At 31.6% G+C, this 19,413-nt stretch overlaps 1 protein-coding gene across 1 annotated transcript; it reads right to left on the minus strand.

Annotated features, from left to right (window-relative positions):
* Positions 1–8,884: 8,884 nt before the first annotated feature.
* Positions 8,885–17,174, minus strand: LOC136272424 (uncharacterized). The gene is made up of 5 exons (XM_066073974.1): positions 16,973–17,174; positions 16,308–16,433; positions 12,486–12,656; positions 11,533–11,656; positions 8,885–10,047 (listed from the first exon to the last, which is right to left on the minus strand). The coding sequence occupies exons 1-5, from the start codon at positions 17,070–17,072 to the stop codon at positions 9,873–9,875; spliced, it is 696 nt and encodes a 231-aa protein (XP_065930046.1). The 5' UTR covers positions 17,073–17,174; the 3' UTR covers positions 8,885–9,872.
* Positions 17,175–19,413: the final 2,239 nt, after the last annotated feature.

Raw genomic sequence — 19,413 nt, forward strand, 5'->3', positions numbered from 1 at the left:
CATTGCAAATAATGTTTTAAGTAGTTTCCACATGTGCTTATGTGATATATATATGTATATATATAAGGGTGAATTTCTATATATGTATATATATATATATAAAGGTGAATTTCTCTGTGCTTTATGTATATCTTTATCATTCACTATGGCCAGGTATATGTCTATTTGAGTTATTGCAATGTTTGTGCTTATTATATGTATATATCTATGCAATGGTTATCGTCCCGATCCTCTCAAATTGTCGTTTAACTGCATTCCACCTGTATCTCAAAAGACCGTGTAGTGAGCGACCAGCGCGCTAGTTTCCCTTCGTCATCGAAAGCAAGATTTTTGTCTTGCCTAGATGGCCCAGTGGTTAGTGCGGTGGCCGCTCACTGCTAGGAGAATGGGTTCCAGAGGTCATGAGTTCAAGCCCCGGCCGGGGCGGAGGTGGAGCTCCAAAAAGGTGAATTTCTCTGTGCTATATATATATATATATATATATATATATATATATATATATATATATATATATATATATATATATATATATATATATATATCACTTTTATTGATAACAAATAATAAAATTATCAACATTATCAAACTATCTGCACAGATTATTTAAAATTATTTGGAATATTTTTCCAATCATCAGAATACGTTTGTAAAATGTATATTATTAACTGTTAAATAAATAAATAAATAAATAAATAAATAAATAAATAAATAAATAAATAAATAAATGAATGAATGAATAAATAGAAAAAAAAGTTTAATGCAAAGTTTGTTAACTGATATTTAACTATGTACCTTTTATTCTTTAGTTGTACATTTGAATGCTGTGTGTTTATTGTAGGGATATAAGAGCTAAATTGGTAAATGCTTCTTCTTCTGATATAAATTTTTACAAATTAAATTTGATACTAAAGTTAACAAAATAATGACATGCATAATTTTTCTAATGAAGTTTAATATATACTTATGCCAATGTAATTCTTCTGATGAAAAAGTTATTGCTCGAGAAGTGGACATTTGTGCAATGTTCATATTTGTAATGATCTTTTTATAACATTATCATGATAAATACTTTGCTTATAAAAACGTGTCTTAAAATGTAAAACATTTCTCTTTTAAACGAAGAGTTTTAAAGACAAAATAAACAAAAAAGATAAGAAAAATGATATATTAAGAAACGAGCATTTTATATTCTGGGTACAAATTGAGTCAATATAGTTCTTTTCCTCTGTTGCTCAGTATAAACGTAAAACTACAAATAGTTATTAATGTTTTGTCTACGACGTCAACATGAGTCATTGTCATTCCTTTCATTCGCCTCCTGTAACTGCTACAGTTCTTCAAATGCACTCATGCTTCATATATTGGGGTAAGGTATGGGTTTGTCACAGACTCGTCATCTAGATCTTCATCATGAATTATGTTATACACAGATACGATGGAATGATAGTGATTCTTAGTTCCTGGATACAAATATCCTTGGCTATCGTAAGATATGTACTGGTTGTTTATTGTATTTGCTTACGTTAGGTGATGTGTTCTTCTGAAAGTAAACCGATAGGTAAATCAATTAGTCTTATCTACTTTGACAAGTAGATAATATTGTGAACACTGTGGCGTGTGACATAGTACAACGCTTATCAAAAACAAATTAAAAGATATACAGATGTTTAATATATATCTCAGAAAAGGCTTGAAAACAAAACGCCTCACTCAGAAGTTAATAAATTCCACAATGTCAATATATTTTAGCGATTTCCTATAATGTATGCATTCTTTTAATTGTTATATAGGCAAAACGCATAATGAAATCTTGTTATTAGAATTATTTGATAACTAAATAAATTTTGAGAGGATTTTTCAATGTTACATTTTCGCGGAATTTCAGATATAAAAACCTACAAATAAAATTTTGTTATCAAACATAGCTTTCATCAATCATATAAACAAGCAAATCCAAGAATACACAACGTATTCGTTTGAACAAATCCTAATTCTTCCAAACAATTAACTTATTCGTCCGAACAAATTCTAATTTGTCTAAACAAATTGTAATTAATCCAAACAAAAAACTTATTCGTCTGAACAAATAACTAATTCCTCCGAACAAGTAGCTAATTCCTCCGAACAAATAGCTAATTTGTCTGAACAAATCTTAATTCATCGGAACAAATAAGATTTTTTTTTATCTGACCCTTCCACACCGCCGTATCTGTCTTATGCTGTTTTATGCAAATTTAAAATATCAAAACGAATCGTGATAATCTAAATCTTCATGAAGAATGTGCCATTATGATAATAGATTTAGAATCATGTGAGCGCCTTAGTTCATATTTCTGATAAATATCTATGACAAAAAATAGTAACATTCAGGCACGTGACAAATAGGGTGGGAGCCAGCACCCCCCCCCCCACACACACACACACACACACACACTCACACCCTCTCACACTCTTTCTCGCAGTAGCCTCCCTGCAACAGATTTTGAATTTGATAATTTTGAGATTCGAGGTTTTTTGGTTTTTTGTTGTTGTTTTTTTTTTGGCTCGTCGGGATAGGATAATTTGGATGTGGTCGTCTCCCTCAAATTTACAAAAAGAAACATTCTACGTGCCTGACGTTACAGAGATTAATTCTATAAAATATATGTTCATTGTAAATGACAATTTCCATTTTTTTTTTCTTGAAGAACTACATGTATTAGTCTTATGTCCTTATTGTTCGAACTTCGAAGCCACTGCAAAGTAAACGTTCCACTCCTGAAGAAGGAATTAGAAAAAAAAACACTAAGTCTTTTTATTTTATTCAATTAAATTATTAATTTTCCCAGGTTATTTTTAAGTGTCCTAATTGCTCGAACATAAAAAAAACTAATACAAACTTTACTACAATCCACAGTAAAGAATGTATAGGAGAATTAGAGTCAATTTTCGATACTGCTGGCTTTGGGTCCTATGTAATGCAAGTTATATAAGCAACGAATGCAGAATTTGCAAGATCAATTCCTGAATGAAGTTGCAGAAACTTTCCCTGAGGTGTCACAAGATCAGTAAATGGCAAAGACTGCATATACATGTACATAAATTACGGGATCTCTTGATCAGGATAAAAGAGAAACCTAAGAAATTATAAGATAATAGTGTCGTGAGCTGACATAAACTTCATATCCACACGTCATGATTTCACAAGATGTTAAAATTACTCGGGCTGCATATAAAAAATATACTTTCAACCAGCTGTTAACTATCTTTTTCTCGCTTCTTTCATATTGTTAACAAAACAATATAATTCAAAGTTAACGAGGTTTTTTTTCAATTGAATCTTTTTTTTGAAAGTCTACGAACTAAACAATATCTATTTTTTAATCAAAAAATATTTCAGTTTCAATATTTCAAAAAACGTTAACTTGTGTTTAATTCCAAAAAAATAAGTAGCAAGAACATAATTAAAAGATGTTTGAATGCATCAATTCTGTCAATCATTTTTTATTCATGGTTAAAATACAGTCAAATCGTTTTAATATATGACTTACAAATGATTAACATACCATTTAATTTTTTTTCCGTTCATTCAGTTCTTGCAAGAAATAAATATTTTAAAGGGCTATGATCTGTTTTATAACTGAATATATAAAATTACCAATATTTATATATAAATTATTAGAAGGTTTTTTTCTGTTTATATATTTACCGATAAATCACAGTGTAGTATATCCGTTCTTATTAATGAAAATGAAGACCTGAAAAACAATGCTGACATAGTCATTGTGCTCGTATACATTAAATTGAATGAATCTGTTGATAACATTACTTACCTGTTTTTTATGTAAATAAAAATATAATGATGAAAAAAAGTGAAAATATGAGCGACAAGAGATGAAGACATTTTCAGATACATATGTATACTGCTATGTTTGGTTTATGGGGGAAAATAACCAATTAGTTTCATTATGATGGTATAAGTATTTGTTAGACCAGTTAAATGCTATTAACCCCTGGCTTATTGTTGTTTAGTAGAATGGATAAAAGTATCGCTTTGTAAAACATTCCTTCAAAATGTAGTAAAACATGTATACTGTATCTTAGTCAAACCGAAAGTGCCGAGGTTGAATTATTAATTTGTGTCCATTGATCGAAGGCTGTAGTAAAACAACATACTTAAATCGTAATTATTTCACTTTGTGTATGCATTGTCGACGTATATTTACTTATATCAATAGACACAGTAACGCACGTTTTATTGTTCCAGTATGTTTGATTCTTTTCCTCCAAAATGTCACTGATCGTGGCAATAGTGAAAAAAAAATGATTCATGAAGATATAATAAATTTCAAATACAACATGTATTAACCTAAGTCAATGGCAAATAAAAGAGACACGCCCTTAATGGACGTTGTTGTTTATTTCAATGTATTGTTACAGTATAATTGATCGATTGTGATAGCACCAGAATAGCAAAATACAAAACTCATCTTTTCATTATGAATTGTCTAATTATCTGACAACTTGCATCAGCATAAAAAAATAATCAACATTGTGTTCTTTGTTTAATTCATTTTAAAGAAGATAAAAGTTTTATTGGGTTGCATTATTCTATACAATAATTGAAATATAATATTTTAAGGTTTAAATCTCCCATATTCCTAAGTCACAAATTGGGATTCAAAAATAAACAACTGTGTCAGTTTGACAAAGTTTTTGAGATGTATGTTAATTATAAAAGGAGTGCTCAGTGACTGTTATTGTTTTGTCAATCAAATTTGTCTCTTTATTTTTGTTTTGACATCAGGAAACCATTTGTTTTCGAACTAGTGGGATCCCTGATTTTTGTGGGGATTTTTTTAAATTTCCGATCACTGAATAACCCCTACATATCATTTATTTATACCGCAGTCCGCTGCTTGATGCAAAACAAAGCCATTTCTTAGTAACTGTGATATATCCGTAAAATATATTTGTCTCTTCAGTTTAAAGACACCCGAAGACGTGATATTAGTTGAAATTCAAAACGCTGACGTCATTGGTAAAGTATGTTTAAAACTTTTAAGACGCTTTTTCTTCTAAGCTATCCTTTGATATTTCTTCGTCTTTGTTTTTTTTTTTTTTTTTAATATCATCAGTTCATGAGTATATTCTGCCGCTCATATAAATAATTATATCGATTTTCTAGTTGTTTAACATATCAAACTCAAAATTCATAAATTCTTATGTTTATTATGCTAGCAAATCGCTATTTTGCGCCTCTGTTGTTAAATTGACTTGACTTACCAGCCTTTCAAAACGTTACTTTATTTCGGAGTTGCAAAGGTTTATTTACGTCACTTTTAACACAGCTACAAATCAGAAACGATAAATTAGGGATGTTAACTCCTGAGAACCTTTAAGATAAAGGTTAGGGATAGAATAAATGTGTATTTACTTTATTTGTGACTCATGGCACACTTGCTTTTTTTAATACTTGGTCCCAAGAAAAATGATTCTTTTTCTAAAATTATTGCAAAGTTTTGGCATGGAAATTGATGAATTGATGGAAGTTAAAGAAATCAAAGAAATATATATATAGTTTGTACTGTCATTCAATTATGATGTAGATAAAGCAAGAAGTTGAAGAAAAGTAAATACTATAAAAGAAAAATCTAAGTAAAAATTAAAATTAAAATAGTTCTAGTGGGTTTGTCAGAAGAGACGTTAATATATTTTACTTCAACAATTGTATTTTGCCCCCCCCCCCAAAAAAAATAAATAAAAAAAAACAATATTAAAGTTTAGGACATAAATTACGTATATGATATCTTTGATGTTCGCTGTTTAGATAGAGTAATTAACAGATATTTGCAAAACCCGGCACCACAATACTTGGCATTAAAACGTCAGTAAGTTATACACACAGTGTGCTCAAAGGATATTTTAAGGTATAAATTATATTTGCAGAGAAGCCAAGAATTTAAAAGTATGTAAATATAACCATTAAATCATTATTTTTTAAAGATATTTAAAAGATATTGTCACAACGTACCGCAGCAATACGTGCATACTAACGCACGTTTCTAAGTTTGTATGCACACACCATTCCAGTTATGTGGCTTTATCTCAAACGTATGGTGTATCTTACCCGTGTGATAAACCTTTGCTTTATCAAACGGGTGATGCTTTATCAAATACTTCCGACCCGAACATTTTTTCACAGTCCCTTGCTTCAACGCTTTAGTGACATATTTTCGAAGACTTGCTATAAACCCCTTTTACTTTCAACATAACTATATCTACTAAAAAAATTGAAACTGGATTTGTCAATGATTTAAATTACAAATATGAAGGAAAACACACAACTGCGTAGCATAGGCGTCGCAACCGGGGGCTGGGATGGGGCGGGTGGGTTTGCCATCTGCCCTCTCCCCCCACTTTTTTGCCAAGTTATACATAACCGTAACCAAATACATATACGTCACTTTTAACACAGCTACAAATCAGAAACGATCAATTAGGGATGTTAACTCTTGAGAACCATTAAGATAAAGGCTAGGGATAGAATAAATGTGTATTTACTTTATTTGCTTTTTTGTCAAGATTTTTTTATAAGTTTAGCCCCCTTTCAACTTTCAATTTGCTTTGTGTAGTTTATAAAACCGCAAATTATGTTAACTATCAAGGAGTTCATTTTGACGACGCGATGAAAACAGAACGCTCTGCTTGTGTTTATATACAAGAACTTACCGAACTAATGTTTCTTAAGACTTTTATTCTACTACCAGTAAGTATCCTTATTCACTATTTTCAATTTCAAATCATAAGGCTAGTTTTTGATTTATAAAACATCAACAACTGTTCCTCGTTCGAGTCAATTCAAATTAACGAGCATTCCCAACTTTGTGTATGTCAACAAACTTGATTATTCAAGTCTTCTGCTCAGTATTTACATTTAATCAAGTGAGTAAGCTCTAAGAAAAATTATTCAGAGCTAAAAGTTATTTCGAGGTTTTTCAGTGAAACTTTACATTAAACCAGTTAGATTTATCTCAGAATTGACGTACTATATTGTATTGAGCAAGGTCACAATAGCAACATAACACAACGTTGCATCATCGTTTTTAATTTTTGAAAAAAATCAATTCGGATCATCTAAGGGACTGTCTCAAAAGTTTCTTAATATAAATAAAATTGTATGAGATAAATAGAACATCTATAATTATGAGATTTTATATCTGCTTTATCCAACTCGTTGAAATAGTTATATTCGCTCGACAAGCCTCGCGAATATATACACCATTTGAACTCGTTGGATAAAGCAAATATAAAATCACACATATTAGATATCCTCTGTGTATCTTTATAAAAATGATATGATTATTAAATGTATAACTACAGTCCATTCTTTCATTTGAAAGGGATTTATAGTACAAGGAGGCGGTGCAGCGAATCGCACAGCCACGTGATTGTCCCGCCTCTCTGTATCCATAAATCACTTATATTTACATTCCACGTATTAATTGATTGTAAAGTTTGTTGAAAGTTTCGGCACTGTGAAATACAAAAGGTACACAAACGTTAACATGGCAAGTTTTATTATGATGTCACTGACGTTGAAAATATGAAACTGCAACATTAAAAGCAAAAATCAAAATGACGCTTGTTTCTGTTACAATGGCTCTTTCATTAAAATGAATTTACCCTTAAGATCAAATAGGAATTTTTAGGTATAAACCACATTTGCAGTCAAGGCATGAAGTTTAAAAATATTGTTTCAGGCGTCCATGATGCAATTAATGACGATATTTACCATCGAAACAAAACATTTATGATTTTTAAAATGACTTTTTTTTGTCACACACATTGGTGCATATTAGTAAGTATCTTACATTCAAGAAATGTGCGATAAATGCAACGAGCTCATTAAGTCTGAATTTGTTTTATCTATTCATGTTAATTCATATCAATGATACAGATATCTATTAATCAAAGAATTCAAATTATGACATTGCAGAAAGGTACTGAGAATTCATAACATACGGCATTTAAAATGACTGAACGGCTAGTCAAACTTGTAAACTAACATTTTTACTTTTAGTTCAATTATCGTTAATAACTTCGAAATGTAAGTGAAAATTATTATTCTTAACATTTATTTTTATACATTGTGCATAAAAAACGACCAAAAGTGTCAAAAACTTTAATTTATTATTTATAAATACATATGAAATCATGTTCATTCATTACTAATCGTACATGCTTGAGCGATTGATACCTATGACGTCACATATGATGGCACGCAGCAATTGCTTTCAAAATATGTACATTGTAAAAATCAAACGATTATGCTAAATATTAGTGTTGAATCGGCTTCAAAAATTGATTTTACGTCAATGTGCAAAAAAATAATTCTAAGTGATTTTGAAAACGTGACAAAGACCCTCCAATATTTTTTTTTTCAATTTTACGATACCGGTATTGAAAAATCGTAAATAAAACATTATGTAAAAAGGACTATCATAAAAAAAATATATAAAATGGTCTCCTAATATGTAAGTCTTTTTTTTTCTTTGTACAAACATAAATGTAAAGTAAGTTTATGATTTTCGTTTTGATTCAAATGCCAACCATTTAGAAATATGACTTCACAAACTTCAACATTCCACATTATTGTTTCAATTTTTTTCCATGTTCAGAAAACATTGAGTTGATGCTTAAACAAACAAAACAATTTCATTAGAGGCATATCTATTAACAACTAAACAGAGACAAAAATATGTTCTTCTTATACAAAGTGTCGCTCTATATTACAGCATCAAAATATATAAAAAGTCTTAATATAAACTTTATGGAAAAGTGTTTACAATGAAAAAGTTCCAATTTTCTTTTCTTAGAATAAATAGGAATAGAATTGTTTTAAATGTAAATTTGTTAAAAGGTCACTCGTCACTTCTTTTTATATTTCTGCCCTTTGTCTTTTGTCAGCTTTCAAATACAAAGAAATCTGTTACATTGTTTAATTGATGTAAAATGGGACTTATGTATTTTTCCATCCAACTTTTTTTATCATCATGATCATAAATTTATTCAAATAAAACAAGTTAAGGGTTACTGGTGGGTGCGTTATACCAATTATGCATTGTATCATAGACATGATTGACAGTATGGTAATGTTTTTCAGGACCAGTATATCCACAAGTCTCAAACGTAGAAAGCGTTTCATTTGATGTATTTAAAGGGGGGCTTTGGGGCGAGTTTCTGAAAGTAATGTTGAAGAAAAGTAATGAACTAATGAATGTTGATCTATGATTATATTTGAAACTATTATGTGGTGTATTGAAATATATCCAAGAGTTAAATCCTTACGAAGAGGTAACTGTAATGTCAAAATAAAGCAAGCATTCTAATAGTATTGCTTGAGCAATTAACGTTCCAAATCGGCATATGTGAAAACTTGGTTAAAAATTGTTTTCTAGAGGAAAAAAGTCGTGAAATATTCCCCTTTGATATTTTGTTTGTTTGTTTGATTTTTTTTTGGGGGGGGGGGGAGGGGGTCTATTATAGTTCATTTGAAAAAAAAAGAAGCGGCGTAGTACTAAAAACCTATTGTTGTTCAATAATTGTTCAAGTATCAATTCACATTCATGATACAAATAAAAAAAACAAATTGCTTTTGCTCCACTGTTACTTATTAATATAAAATGAAAATTTTAATAATCATTACATGTGTATTATTTGATGTTATACAAATATCGACTGGAGGGCATCATTGATTATATTAGCCCCGAGAGTTTTTGTAAAAGGGACCTGATATAGTCATTGTTGCCCAGAAACATAAAAATGCACAATATATGTTTACAATATATGTTTACATTCCCTAACTCATATTTTGTTTGAATGCACATATTCTAAGCGATTGGGGTAATGTAAGGGTTTGCCATGGACTGATCTTCATCATAATGCGCCACATTGTACACAGACATGATTGAATGATAGTGGTTCTCAGTTCTTGAATATTCCCTTTCAAATGTCACACGTAAGTATTGGTTATTTAGTGTGTTTGATGTTCCGTCATATAAATCTCTGAAAATCAAAAAATCAAGAAAATTAATTAGTTTCAATTTCACACTTTTGAAGGTAGGTAACAAACACTGAAACGTGCAAACTTTCTAACGAAAACCGATTTAATTTTTTTTTTACAAAGGTAGTGGATACTTTAGTTTCATAGCATTTAAACAATTAATGATGCAAGCATAAATGCATTGTTCTGTTGCAGGATGTATAATAAATTTTTATCGATATTAATAAATTTCCTGGGGGTGGGCCTAGAAGGGTAGTAGAATCTTAAAGACAATTTTAAAAAGATCTGTTTTGTGGATTAAAAAAAAACTCATGCTAAAAATGAATTACGAAACAAAATCACGAATTAATAACCTCACTTAACATAAACATTCTTAAATCCTTGCAGCTATATCTAAAGATTTTATTTAAGCACATAGTATTCCATTTTTGAATAAATGTGCTGCAGACAAGTTCCTTATATACAGTGTATAGATTTTTAAGTGGAAAAAGTAATATGTTCTAATAACTACTTAAAGAGATTGGCAAAAAATGATTACTGGTTGCAGTATTGTTTAAGCTGAAGTTGATTTTTTTTTCATAATTTTTGCTCGTAAACGGCAGATTTTGTAGTTTTATATGCCCTTTTATGTTCATTAAAATAAAACTAGTTGATTTGTTTTGGTGGTTAATTTGTTGCTTTGGTGTTTTAAAACATCATTAATGTGGAGCATTTTCAAGTATTTGTACTTTAAGAAAACGAACAATATATCAAGTAATTTGACATTTTATATAAATACGCCGAGGGAAAAACGAAAAAAATAAAGGTTAATGTTTTGGAAGTCGATTTTAATCAACTCTCCAATGCAAGTACTCTGGCAAACCGAAAGTGATACAGTGTTTGGACCTAAGCACAAATCATCATCGCTGACAAGACTTAGTTCTTGAAAATAATCGATAAATTCGCTGTAATGAATTCTGAAGCACTGTTTTTCGAGGAAACTTATTTATAAATACCATGAAAATAGTCAGATTTTAAAATGTAGGAACAATTTAGATATTTTTTTGTAGTGGTATGTATTCCTACGCTAGAGATTACTAAAGTCTCGTTCAACAAGACGATCGGTGGTTTCCGTAAATTTTCGACAAGCAGACAATCTCTCTTGCGTGTCGGAGATTAACGGAGACAGCCGAGCGTCTGGTTGAACGAAACTAGAGTCCAATATTGTTTGGATCCATACAATTTTTCAAAAATATTTCGGTTACTGATACGTACCTTGATGGAATTTATAGTATCTTTAAATATTTCACGGCATGATTCATATGGGTTTTCGAAATTCTTTTCGGAAAAGTCCGAGTATTCATATTATAAAAAATGTGCGTAATTCAAATACATACATGTGTAAACACCACTTGCCATGCATAATATCGTTGATACTAAAATAAATAATAATCAATAAAATCAACTCCCGTCAGTACTTCAGTACTTTGATTCTTTTCTAGTCATACCGAGAGCTGTTTTGTTTCTTGACCAAGCAGACCATTCCAATTATTCCCATGATAACAACAAAGGCACCTAATGTGGATGCTCCGGCGTATAGATACATGTACGTTATTTCCGTTTTTCTTTCCTCTGTTAGAAAACAATAGAATTATTAACTGCAGACGAGCGTGTAATATTGTAAAAGATGCATAGTTAAGGTAAACTCTTATCATTTCATTGCTTTTCAAAAAAAATGTATATTCAAAGTAATGAATTTTAAAGGCATATATTGTAAAAGAAATTTCTACTTAAGAGATTAATGCAGAATTTTTGCACTATCCTTAAAAAGAATTATTTAGTTTGATAATATACTTTATCAATAAAGTCTTTGTACATATGTAAATAGTGTGGGTTTTTTTACCTTTATTTTATAGAAGATAAAAAAACAAATGCTGTTTGATTATTTAAATATCTCTATGTAAAACAAACATAATTGTACAGCATTCTATGAGGTTGTATAATAGGTCATGTTGTTTATTTTATAAATGTACATGTATTTTAAATTGATACGATGATCAAGAGATTCGATTGATGTCCTCATTTCGTATGTTTTACGATCGATACAACGACTTTATCAGCAAAGTTTATACAATCTTCCGCTAGGTCGAATGCTGTCTGACGTTTTTATACTTATTGTTAGTCCATTTTTAATCACCCAATTGTCAACGGATTTCTTGCTGACCGATAACACGACGGTATGACCGGTCATGATCAGCAAGGGATGTTCACTCTTCCATGGCACCTGATGCTATCTTAAATACTGTAGAGGTCCATGTTTGCTTTTGTAATTTTCCTAATATGAATTTTCTTACAGTGTTTCGATTATTTTTTTGTTATTATTGTGACATGCATCAACAAGATGCTTGAGTTCATGTTGTATATATAGTTTATGAAAAGTTTAAAATACTGTGAAAATTACCTTCACAGAGTATGTCAATTGATGGTATCCATTGCCCAGCAGGGCCACATAAAACAGTGGTATTTATAGCAAGCCGAAATCCGGCTTTACACTTGAAGTCACAAGACTGTCCAGGATAGGCGATGCAATCAATGAAACTTAGATTCTGCTGCACAGTTTTACACTGAACCACTGATAAAAACAAGAGGCCCATGGGCCACATCGCTCACCTGAACAACAGTTTCTTGTGACATTCTACTTCGTAGCGTATGCTTTTTTCTATTTTAAACATTGAACCCCTTTATGGGGCCCCAGTATTGGTCTGAGGTTTATAGTTGGCTTTAACAACATAAATAGTAACATAGGAATGAAAATGTGTAGCACTACGGCGGGACCGCACGTACACAGCCTGAAAAAATGAACGTAGAAGACTTCTACATCAAGAGGAATAACTCTCAGACTGTACAGAACAACATCAAGAAAGATAACTCTTGGTTCCACTACATTTGAGTTTACACAATTTGAGGATCCTTGCATAGTAATCTCACAAACTGTAGCATTATAGTTCTCGAGAAAAACTTATAAAAACATTTTCAATATATTTTTCTATGTTAAACTTTGAACCCCTCTTGGGGCCCCAGTATTAGTCCAGTGCCAAAGCTTTATTTATTTGGAATCTACATTATTTAAGGATGCTTGTATAGTAATCTCACAAGCTGAAGCATTATAGTTCCCTAGAAAAAGATTTTTCAACATTTTCCCTCTATATTTCTATGCTAAACTTTGAACACCTCTTGGGGCCCAGTATTAGATCGAGGGTCACGGCTTTTATAATTTCGAATCTACACTATTTGAGAATGCTTACGTAGTTATCTGACAAATTGAAGCATTGTAGTTCTTAAGAAGAAGATTTTAAAATATTTCCCATATATACTTCTACATTTAACTTTTAACCCAGCTTGGGTCCCCTGTATTAGTCCAGGGGTCACTATTTTAAAACTATCAAACCTACATTATCCAAGGTTGTATGCATGCAAGTAATCTCAAAAATTGTGAAGTATTGTAATTCTTGAGGAGAAGATTTTTTAACATGTTACCTTTATATTTCTATAATAAACTTTGACCCCCTCTTGGAGCCCCAGTATCTGTCATGATTTTACCAATTAAGAGTCTACATAAGCCAGGGATGCATGCATAGTAATTCCACAAACTTTAAAATTGTAGTTTTTGAGAAGAACATTGTTAAAAGTTTTCTTAATATTTTTTAAAATGTTAAAATTTTGATCCCCTCTTGGTGCCCCATTATTTGTCCGGGAGTCAGGTTTTTTTTTACAAATTAGAATCTACATTATTTAAGGATGTACATGTATGCATAGTAATCTCCCAAACTGTTGCATTATAGTTCTTGAGAAGAAGATTTTAAAATATTTTCCTGTATATGTTAAAATTTAAACCCCTACTGGGGCCCCACTTTTTCTCAGGGGGTCACGATTTATACAATTTAGAATATTCACTATATATACAACCTTTTGTGTAAATATTGGCATTTTTGGTGCAGTAGTTCTTGAGAAGAAATTGTTTAAACATTTTTCCTATGTAGTTCTATTTTAAACTTTGAACCCCGCCTGGGGCTCCAGTTTTGGTCCGAGGGTCACGATTTCTAAAATTTAGCGTCTTCACTATACATATCAAAGGCTGGAACGCCCACAAAGGCCTCGAGCTGGCATTTTCTTTAAGATAGGTATCATTAATTTAAATTTCTGTACCAATAGTCGTATATCAAATAATATCAGAATAAAAATATTTTGTGTAACTAAATTCGTACATATTATAGTATTTATTGCCAAGCAGACAACATACAAATACACATAAAACATGGGTTCATCATCAAGAGTTCACAATAGCCCTCACCGTGCACCGGGACACATCCGTCCTTGACCAGGGAGCCCGCGGAGATCACTACAGTATTAAATGTTACTATATATTCTTACCAAAATTGCACGACTTGATATACAGATTACAAATTCTTATTTTGCCTCAGCCATGTCAGTGAAATACTATCAGGTATCACAACACTATTTCTCTGAAGGTTCACGTCAAAACATGGCGGACAGAATATAGAACCCAGTTTTTCCCTTTGATTTGAGGGTTTTTCCTAAAAGGTGGGTGCCCAATTTTTTATGAGGTGTAAATTCAAGTATTTTGCTTCAGATGATATGCTTAAAAAAATTGAAGAGGCCAAGAAATATTTTTAATTTTGTTTCATACAGAGTGGGGTGATTTGGCTCCAGGCATGGTTTTCAAGCACCTGCTTGACTTAGATGTAAACAAAGTCTCACGCCTTTGTGGATGGGTAGGTATTTTTTGGTACTGAAATGTACAGTAAGAATAGAACTTTAACATGGGAAAGGGAAACGTCTGGGAAGTTTGTTGTACCTGAGTGAGAGCAGTCTAAAGGTGAGTGGGTTTGGTAAGATTATATAGGGGAGTTTAATAGTGTTGTGCAACCATATGACACCTGCACGCGCTGTCTGAGTTAGGTCGTACGTACAATAAGTCCATAAATACACAATATGCAACTATATTTTTATATGCAATTTTAACATCACCATGTGACTGTATACTCAGTACATTTCCTTATAAAATACGTAGTGATGCATTTGTAATACAATGAATCATAACTCATCATGGTTACAAAAATCGAAGGAATTTCAAAGTTCATAAATAAATTATCTTCTTTCTGCTTTAAACACTCTTCAAGTTTGAACAAATTCTACGGGTTTATCATTTGTATACGAGGATAACACATAAACAGTGTTTCCCTAACTTTAATCAAACATACTTGTTTTTAAATTTAATTCCCGTGTGAAACAAAATTATCTATGGTCTGGTTGTTTACAAATAAATCCACACAACGTACGTTGATCTGCCGTATCTATAATGCTCAACAAAACTAGCTGCAATCTTGCAACAAAATCACAAGATAAATTAATCGCTTATATTTATCTTGGAGACCGTGCCCGATAACAAATAAATTTACATAATCATTTTTATTTTCATCAGGCACGGTATCCAAATAAAATGTAAGCGATGAACTAAAATAATATTTAGTGAATTTTTTGCACCTTATCATATTCATACGTCATTTCTTATTTAAACAACCGTATATACTTACACAATGAGTTGTCAATAATCAGGGAGACACAGTTGGGTTTTTTGGTGCACAATTTAGTTGAATAAATGGAACAAAAGTCATGTAAACATTTTTCCTATGTATTTGTATGTTAAACTTGGGTGCCCCAATTTTGGTCCGGGGGTCACGATTTTTACAATTTAGAATCTTCACTATATAAACAAGCTTTTGTGTTAATATTGGCATTTCTGGACCAGTGGTTCTTGAGAAGAAGATTTTTTAAACATTTTCCTATGGATTTCTATGTTAAACTTTGAACCCCGCCTGAGGCCCCAGTTTTAATCCGAGGGTCACGCAGTGGTTCTTGAGAAGAAGATTTTTAAAGACACGCACCCTATACTCATTGTTTTGTAATTATCTCCCGTTTGAAAAGGGCTGTGCCCTTTATTTTAACAATTTATAATAAGGATGCTTTGTACCAAATTTGGTTAAATTTGGCCCAGTGGTTTTTGAGAAGAAGTCAAAAATGTGAAAAGTTTACTGACGGACGGACGGACAGACGACGAACAACGGGCGATCAGAAAAGCTCACTTGAACCTTCGGTTTAGGTGAGCTTAAAAGAATAAATTATATAAATGAAATGCTATTTAGACAAATCTGCAGAGATAGCCTTTATATAATTCTGGCATATAATTTATTTCACAACAAACCTTCTTCACATGTTAACTGATCCGATAGAAGATTAACGTTGTCTTGGCAACCACATGTTCTTCCAGTTGGAGTCGGAAAACAGAACGTACTGCATAATCCATTTTTGATAGAACAGCTTGAACTTACTAAGTAAGGAAAAAAAATAAATAGTTAAATAATTAAATAAATAAATAAATAAATAAAGCAAGTTAAAATAGATTTTTCAATTGCAAACAAATGCATCAGCACAAAGACTTTTGAAAAAATTCATTCTTAGAATACATTGTTTTACCAAGAATATGTGCAACTACAGGGTAAATCTGTTTTTTGTTCTTAATTGAATGATTACTGAAAGGTTTGTAAAATGTGTTGTACAGAAACATGTCTTTTAGTCACATTTTAGTTTCGAAGAACAAAGTGTAAAGAAACACTGATCATAGAACATGCAATGTACTGTAGAAGCCGATATATTCGTTGAGGATCTAATTTCGTTATTTTCGCTTTACAATTAAGCAAAGACAAACACGATTTCTTATTTTATTCTGACTGTAGTATGAATTAACGTCGTGTATTAAAAAAATGACACTTCTTCAAAAACATCAGAAGACAAAAATTGCATTTTGGTTTCAGTAAAGATTATACTTATACAGAAATAAGAGTATATTTTTGGTTATTCTTGATTTACTGTCTCGAATTTCATCTGCATAGATATCCAAGCTGTCAAGTCGTCCAAACTCTGGATGATCTGTCATGAAGTTCACCTTAGACCCCGTTAATTTATCCATTTTAGTAATACGTCTGTAATGTTAAAAATGAAGTCATAATATTATCCTTTTCTGATTCAAGTAACAAAATACAACATTTGACATAGAGAGAAGAACTCATCATAATTGTTTGTATTTTGATATGAAAATCCGATACAAAAAAAAAAAAATATATATATATATATATATATATATATATATATATATATATATATAAATATATATAAATATATATAAAGCACAGAGAAATTTACCTTTTTTGAGCTCCACCTCCGCCCCTGCCGGGGCTTGAACTCACGACCTCTAAAACCCATTCTCCTAGCAGTGAGCGACCACCACGCTGACCACTGGGCCATCTAAGCAAGACAAAAAATCTTGCTTTAGATGACGAAGGGAAACTAGCGCGCTGGTCGCTCACTACACGGTCGTTTGAGATACAGGTGGAATGCAGTTAAACGACAATTTGAGAGGATCGGAATGATACACATTGCATAGATATATACATATAATAAGCACAAACATTGATATAACTCTCAAATTGACATATCAATATGTAATATGTAATATTAATATATAATGTTTGTGCTTATTATATATGTGTGTATATTTGCAATGTGTATCGTTCCGATCCTCTCATATCAATTGGTTAATGTTCTTTTTTTATCACTAGAAATAGTTTTAAAATGGCTATACAGAAACAAACGTAATCTATCAAAACTTTTTTTCACAATTCATGATATCGTTATTGACAATTATTAAAAAATAAATTGAATTCAAACGATATTTTTTTAAATCGTATCAACTCATATGAAAACATATTCCTTACATAAAACAAAGAAAAAGTAAGATTATTTGCATAAGAAAAATTTGTATTTATTTCTATTTTTTTCTCAAATTTATTCATAACATAATCTTGGGAAGAACAAAATGAATGAAAAAAATCAGACTCAATATATGCATGACAACGGATTTACCACGAACTGTTTAGGATTAGTTCCATTCACATATAAACTAGTAGAATGTATTTTAACAGTACATGCATGGTTTTTACTCTATTCTTCTTTAACGATGCTCAGTTATTTGTTTAACATTTTATCTTAAAAAGGTGTCCTTTATCTTATATCAATACCAACAGCTTTAAAATAATTATTATATTTTCAATAGAGGCGAGTGATCATCCAATAAAATAACATACATTACAGAGTTTGATTTACAGGTTTAGACGATTGCAGACGTTACCGATGACCAAGGTAATGATTGATAATTACACAGTGCCGAAAAGTTTCAATTTAAATAGGCGACTTCACATGGAATAATCGTACGAACTAAAGTTGCTCGCATAACAAATGGACAGCATTTGTATCAACATAAGTGATATCATTTCACCGATGAGATCACACAGTTAGGCTTATATACAGTAAAATACCTTCGATTTGTTTTTATTGAATTCGCCATTCACTCTTTTCAACATAAGATGCCCTGTGGACTGTCCTATGCCAAATTAATGTCCAATATTTAACGCATTGCCATTTATTTGACATGAAACACATGAAAACAAGTTGTTTCTTTGATGAAGGATCCCCAATGCCACCGTTGTGATTTGATGTAAAGCAGGCACCAGCCTTGGTAAGTGTTCTTTCGAACATTTCTTTACTTATTCGAAAATGGTATCAACAGTCAACTGTCGAAAATAATGGGATGATATGTCCAACTTACCCGGTTATCCGTTATGACATATATCATGTGTTCATCCTCTCTGTCATCCAGTAAATTTTCAAAAACATAAAGGCATAGCATTTTTTTTCTGCCATCTTGACACAAACGCGCGAATTACTATCTTTGTCAAGTTAGAGTTTTGCAAATTAGGTGAAATTTAGACATATGACGTCAGTTGACCTCAACTTGACGGTGTACCGAAGTTCCAAGTGAAGTCGCCCAAAAAAAACCCACATACGAATGACGACTCTACATTACATGTACATATATCACCAAGAGTTGGTTTAAGAAATAACGAGTATACAGATACATAAGTGTTTTGTTTATAACAAACTCTTTTAGGAGATGTAAAACATAGGGAACCAGGGGGGCTGGGGGGGGGGGGTTGAGCTTTTTTTTTTTTTTGCAAAGTTAGACCTAAACATTTGGCACATAGCAGAGTAGAGGGTTCAACCCCCCCCCCCCCCCCCCCCCCCACCCCCACTTTTTTCGCAGAAAACATAATTGTTCCTTAATGTACCTTTGAAAGATTAAGAAGTTGGAGTCAAAGGCAAACTAGCCGCCCTTCCCTCCCCCCTCCCCCGGATTAGGATTTTCATGATTTGGGGAAAAAATGCTATGGCCGGAAAGATTTTGGAAGTATAGG

This window comes from Magallana gigas, chromosome 10 (assembly GCF_963853765.1).
Source record: "Magallana gigas chromosome 10, xbMagGiga1.1, whole genome shotgun sequence".
In the NCBI taxonomy this organism is placed as follows: Eukaryota; Metazoa; Mollusca; class Bivalvia; order Ostreida; family Ostreidae; genus Magallana; species Magallana gigas.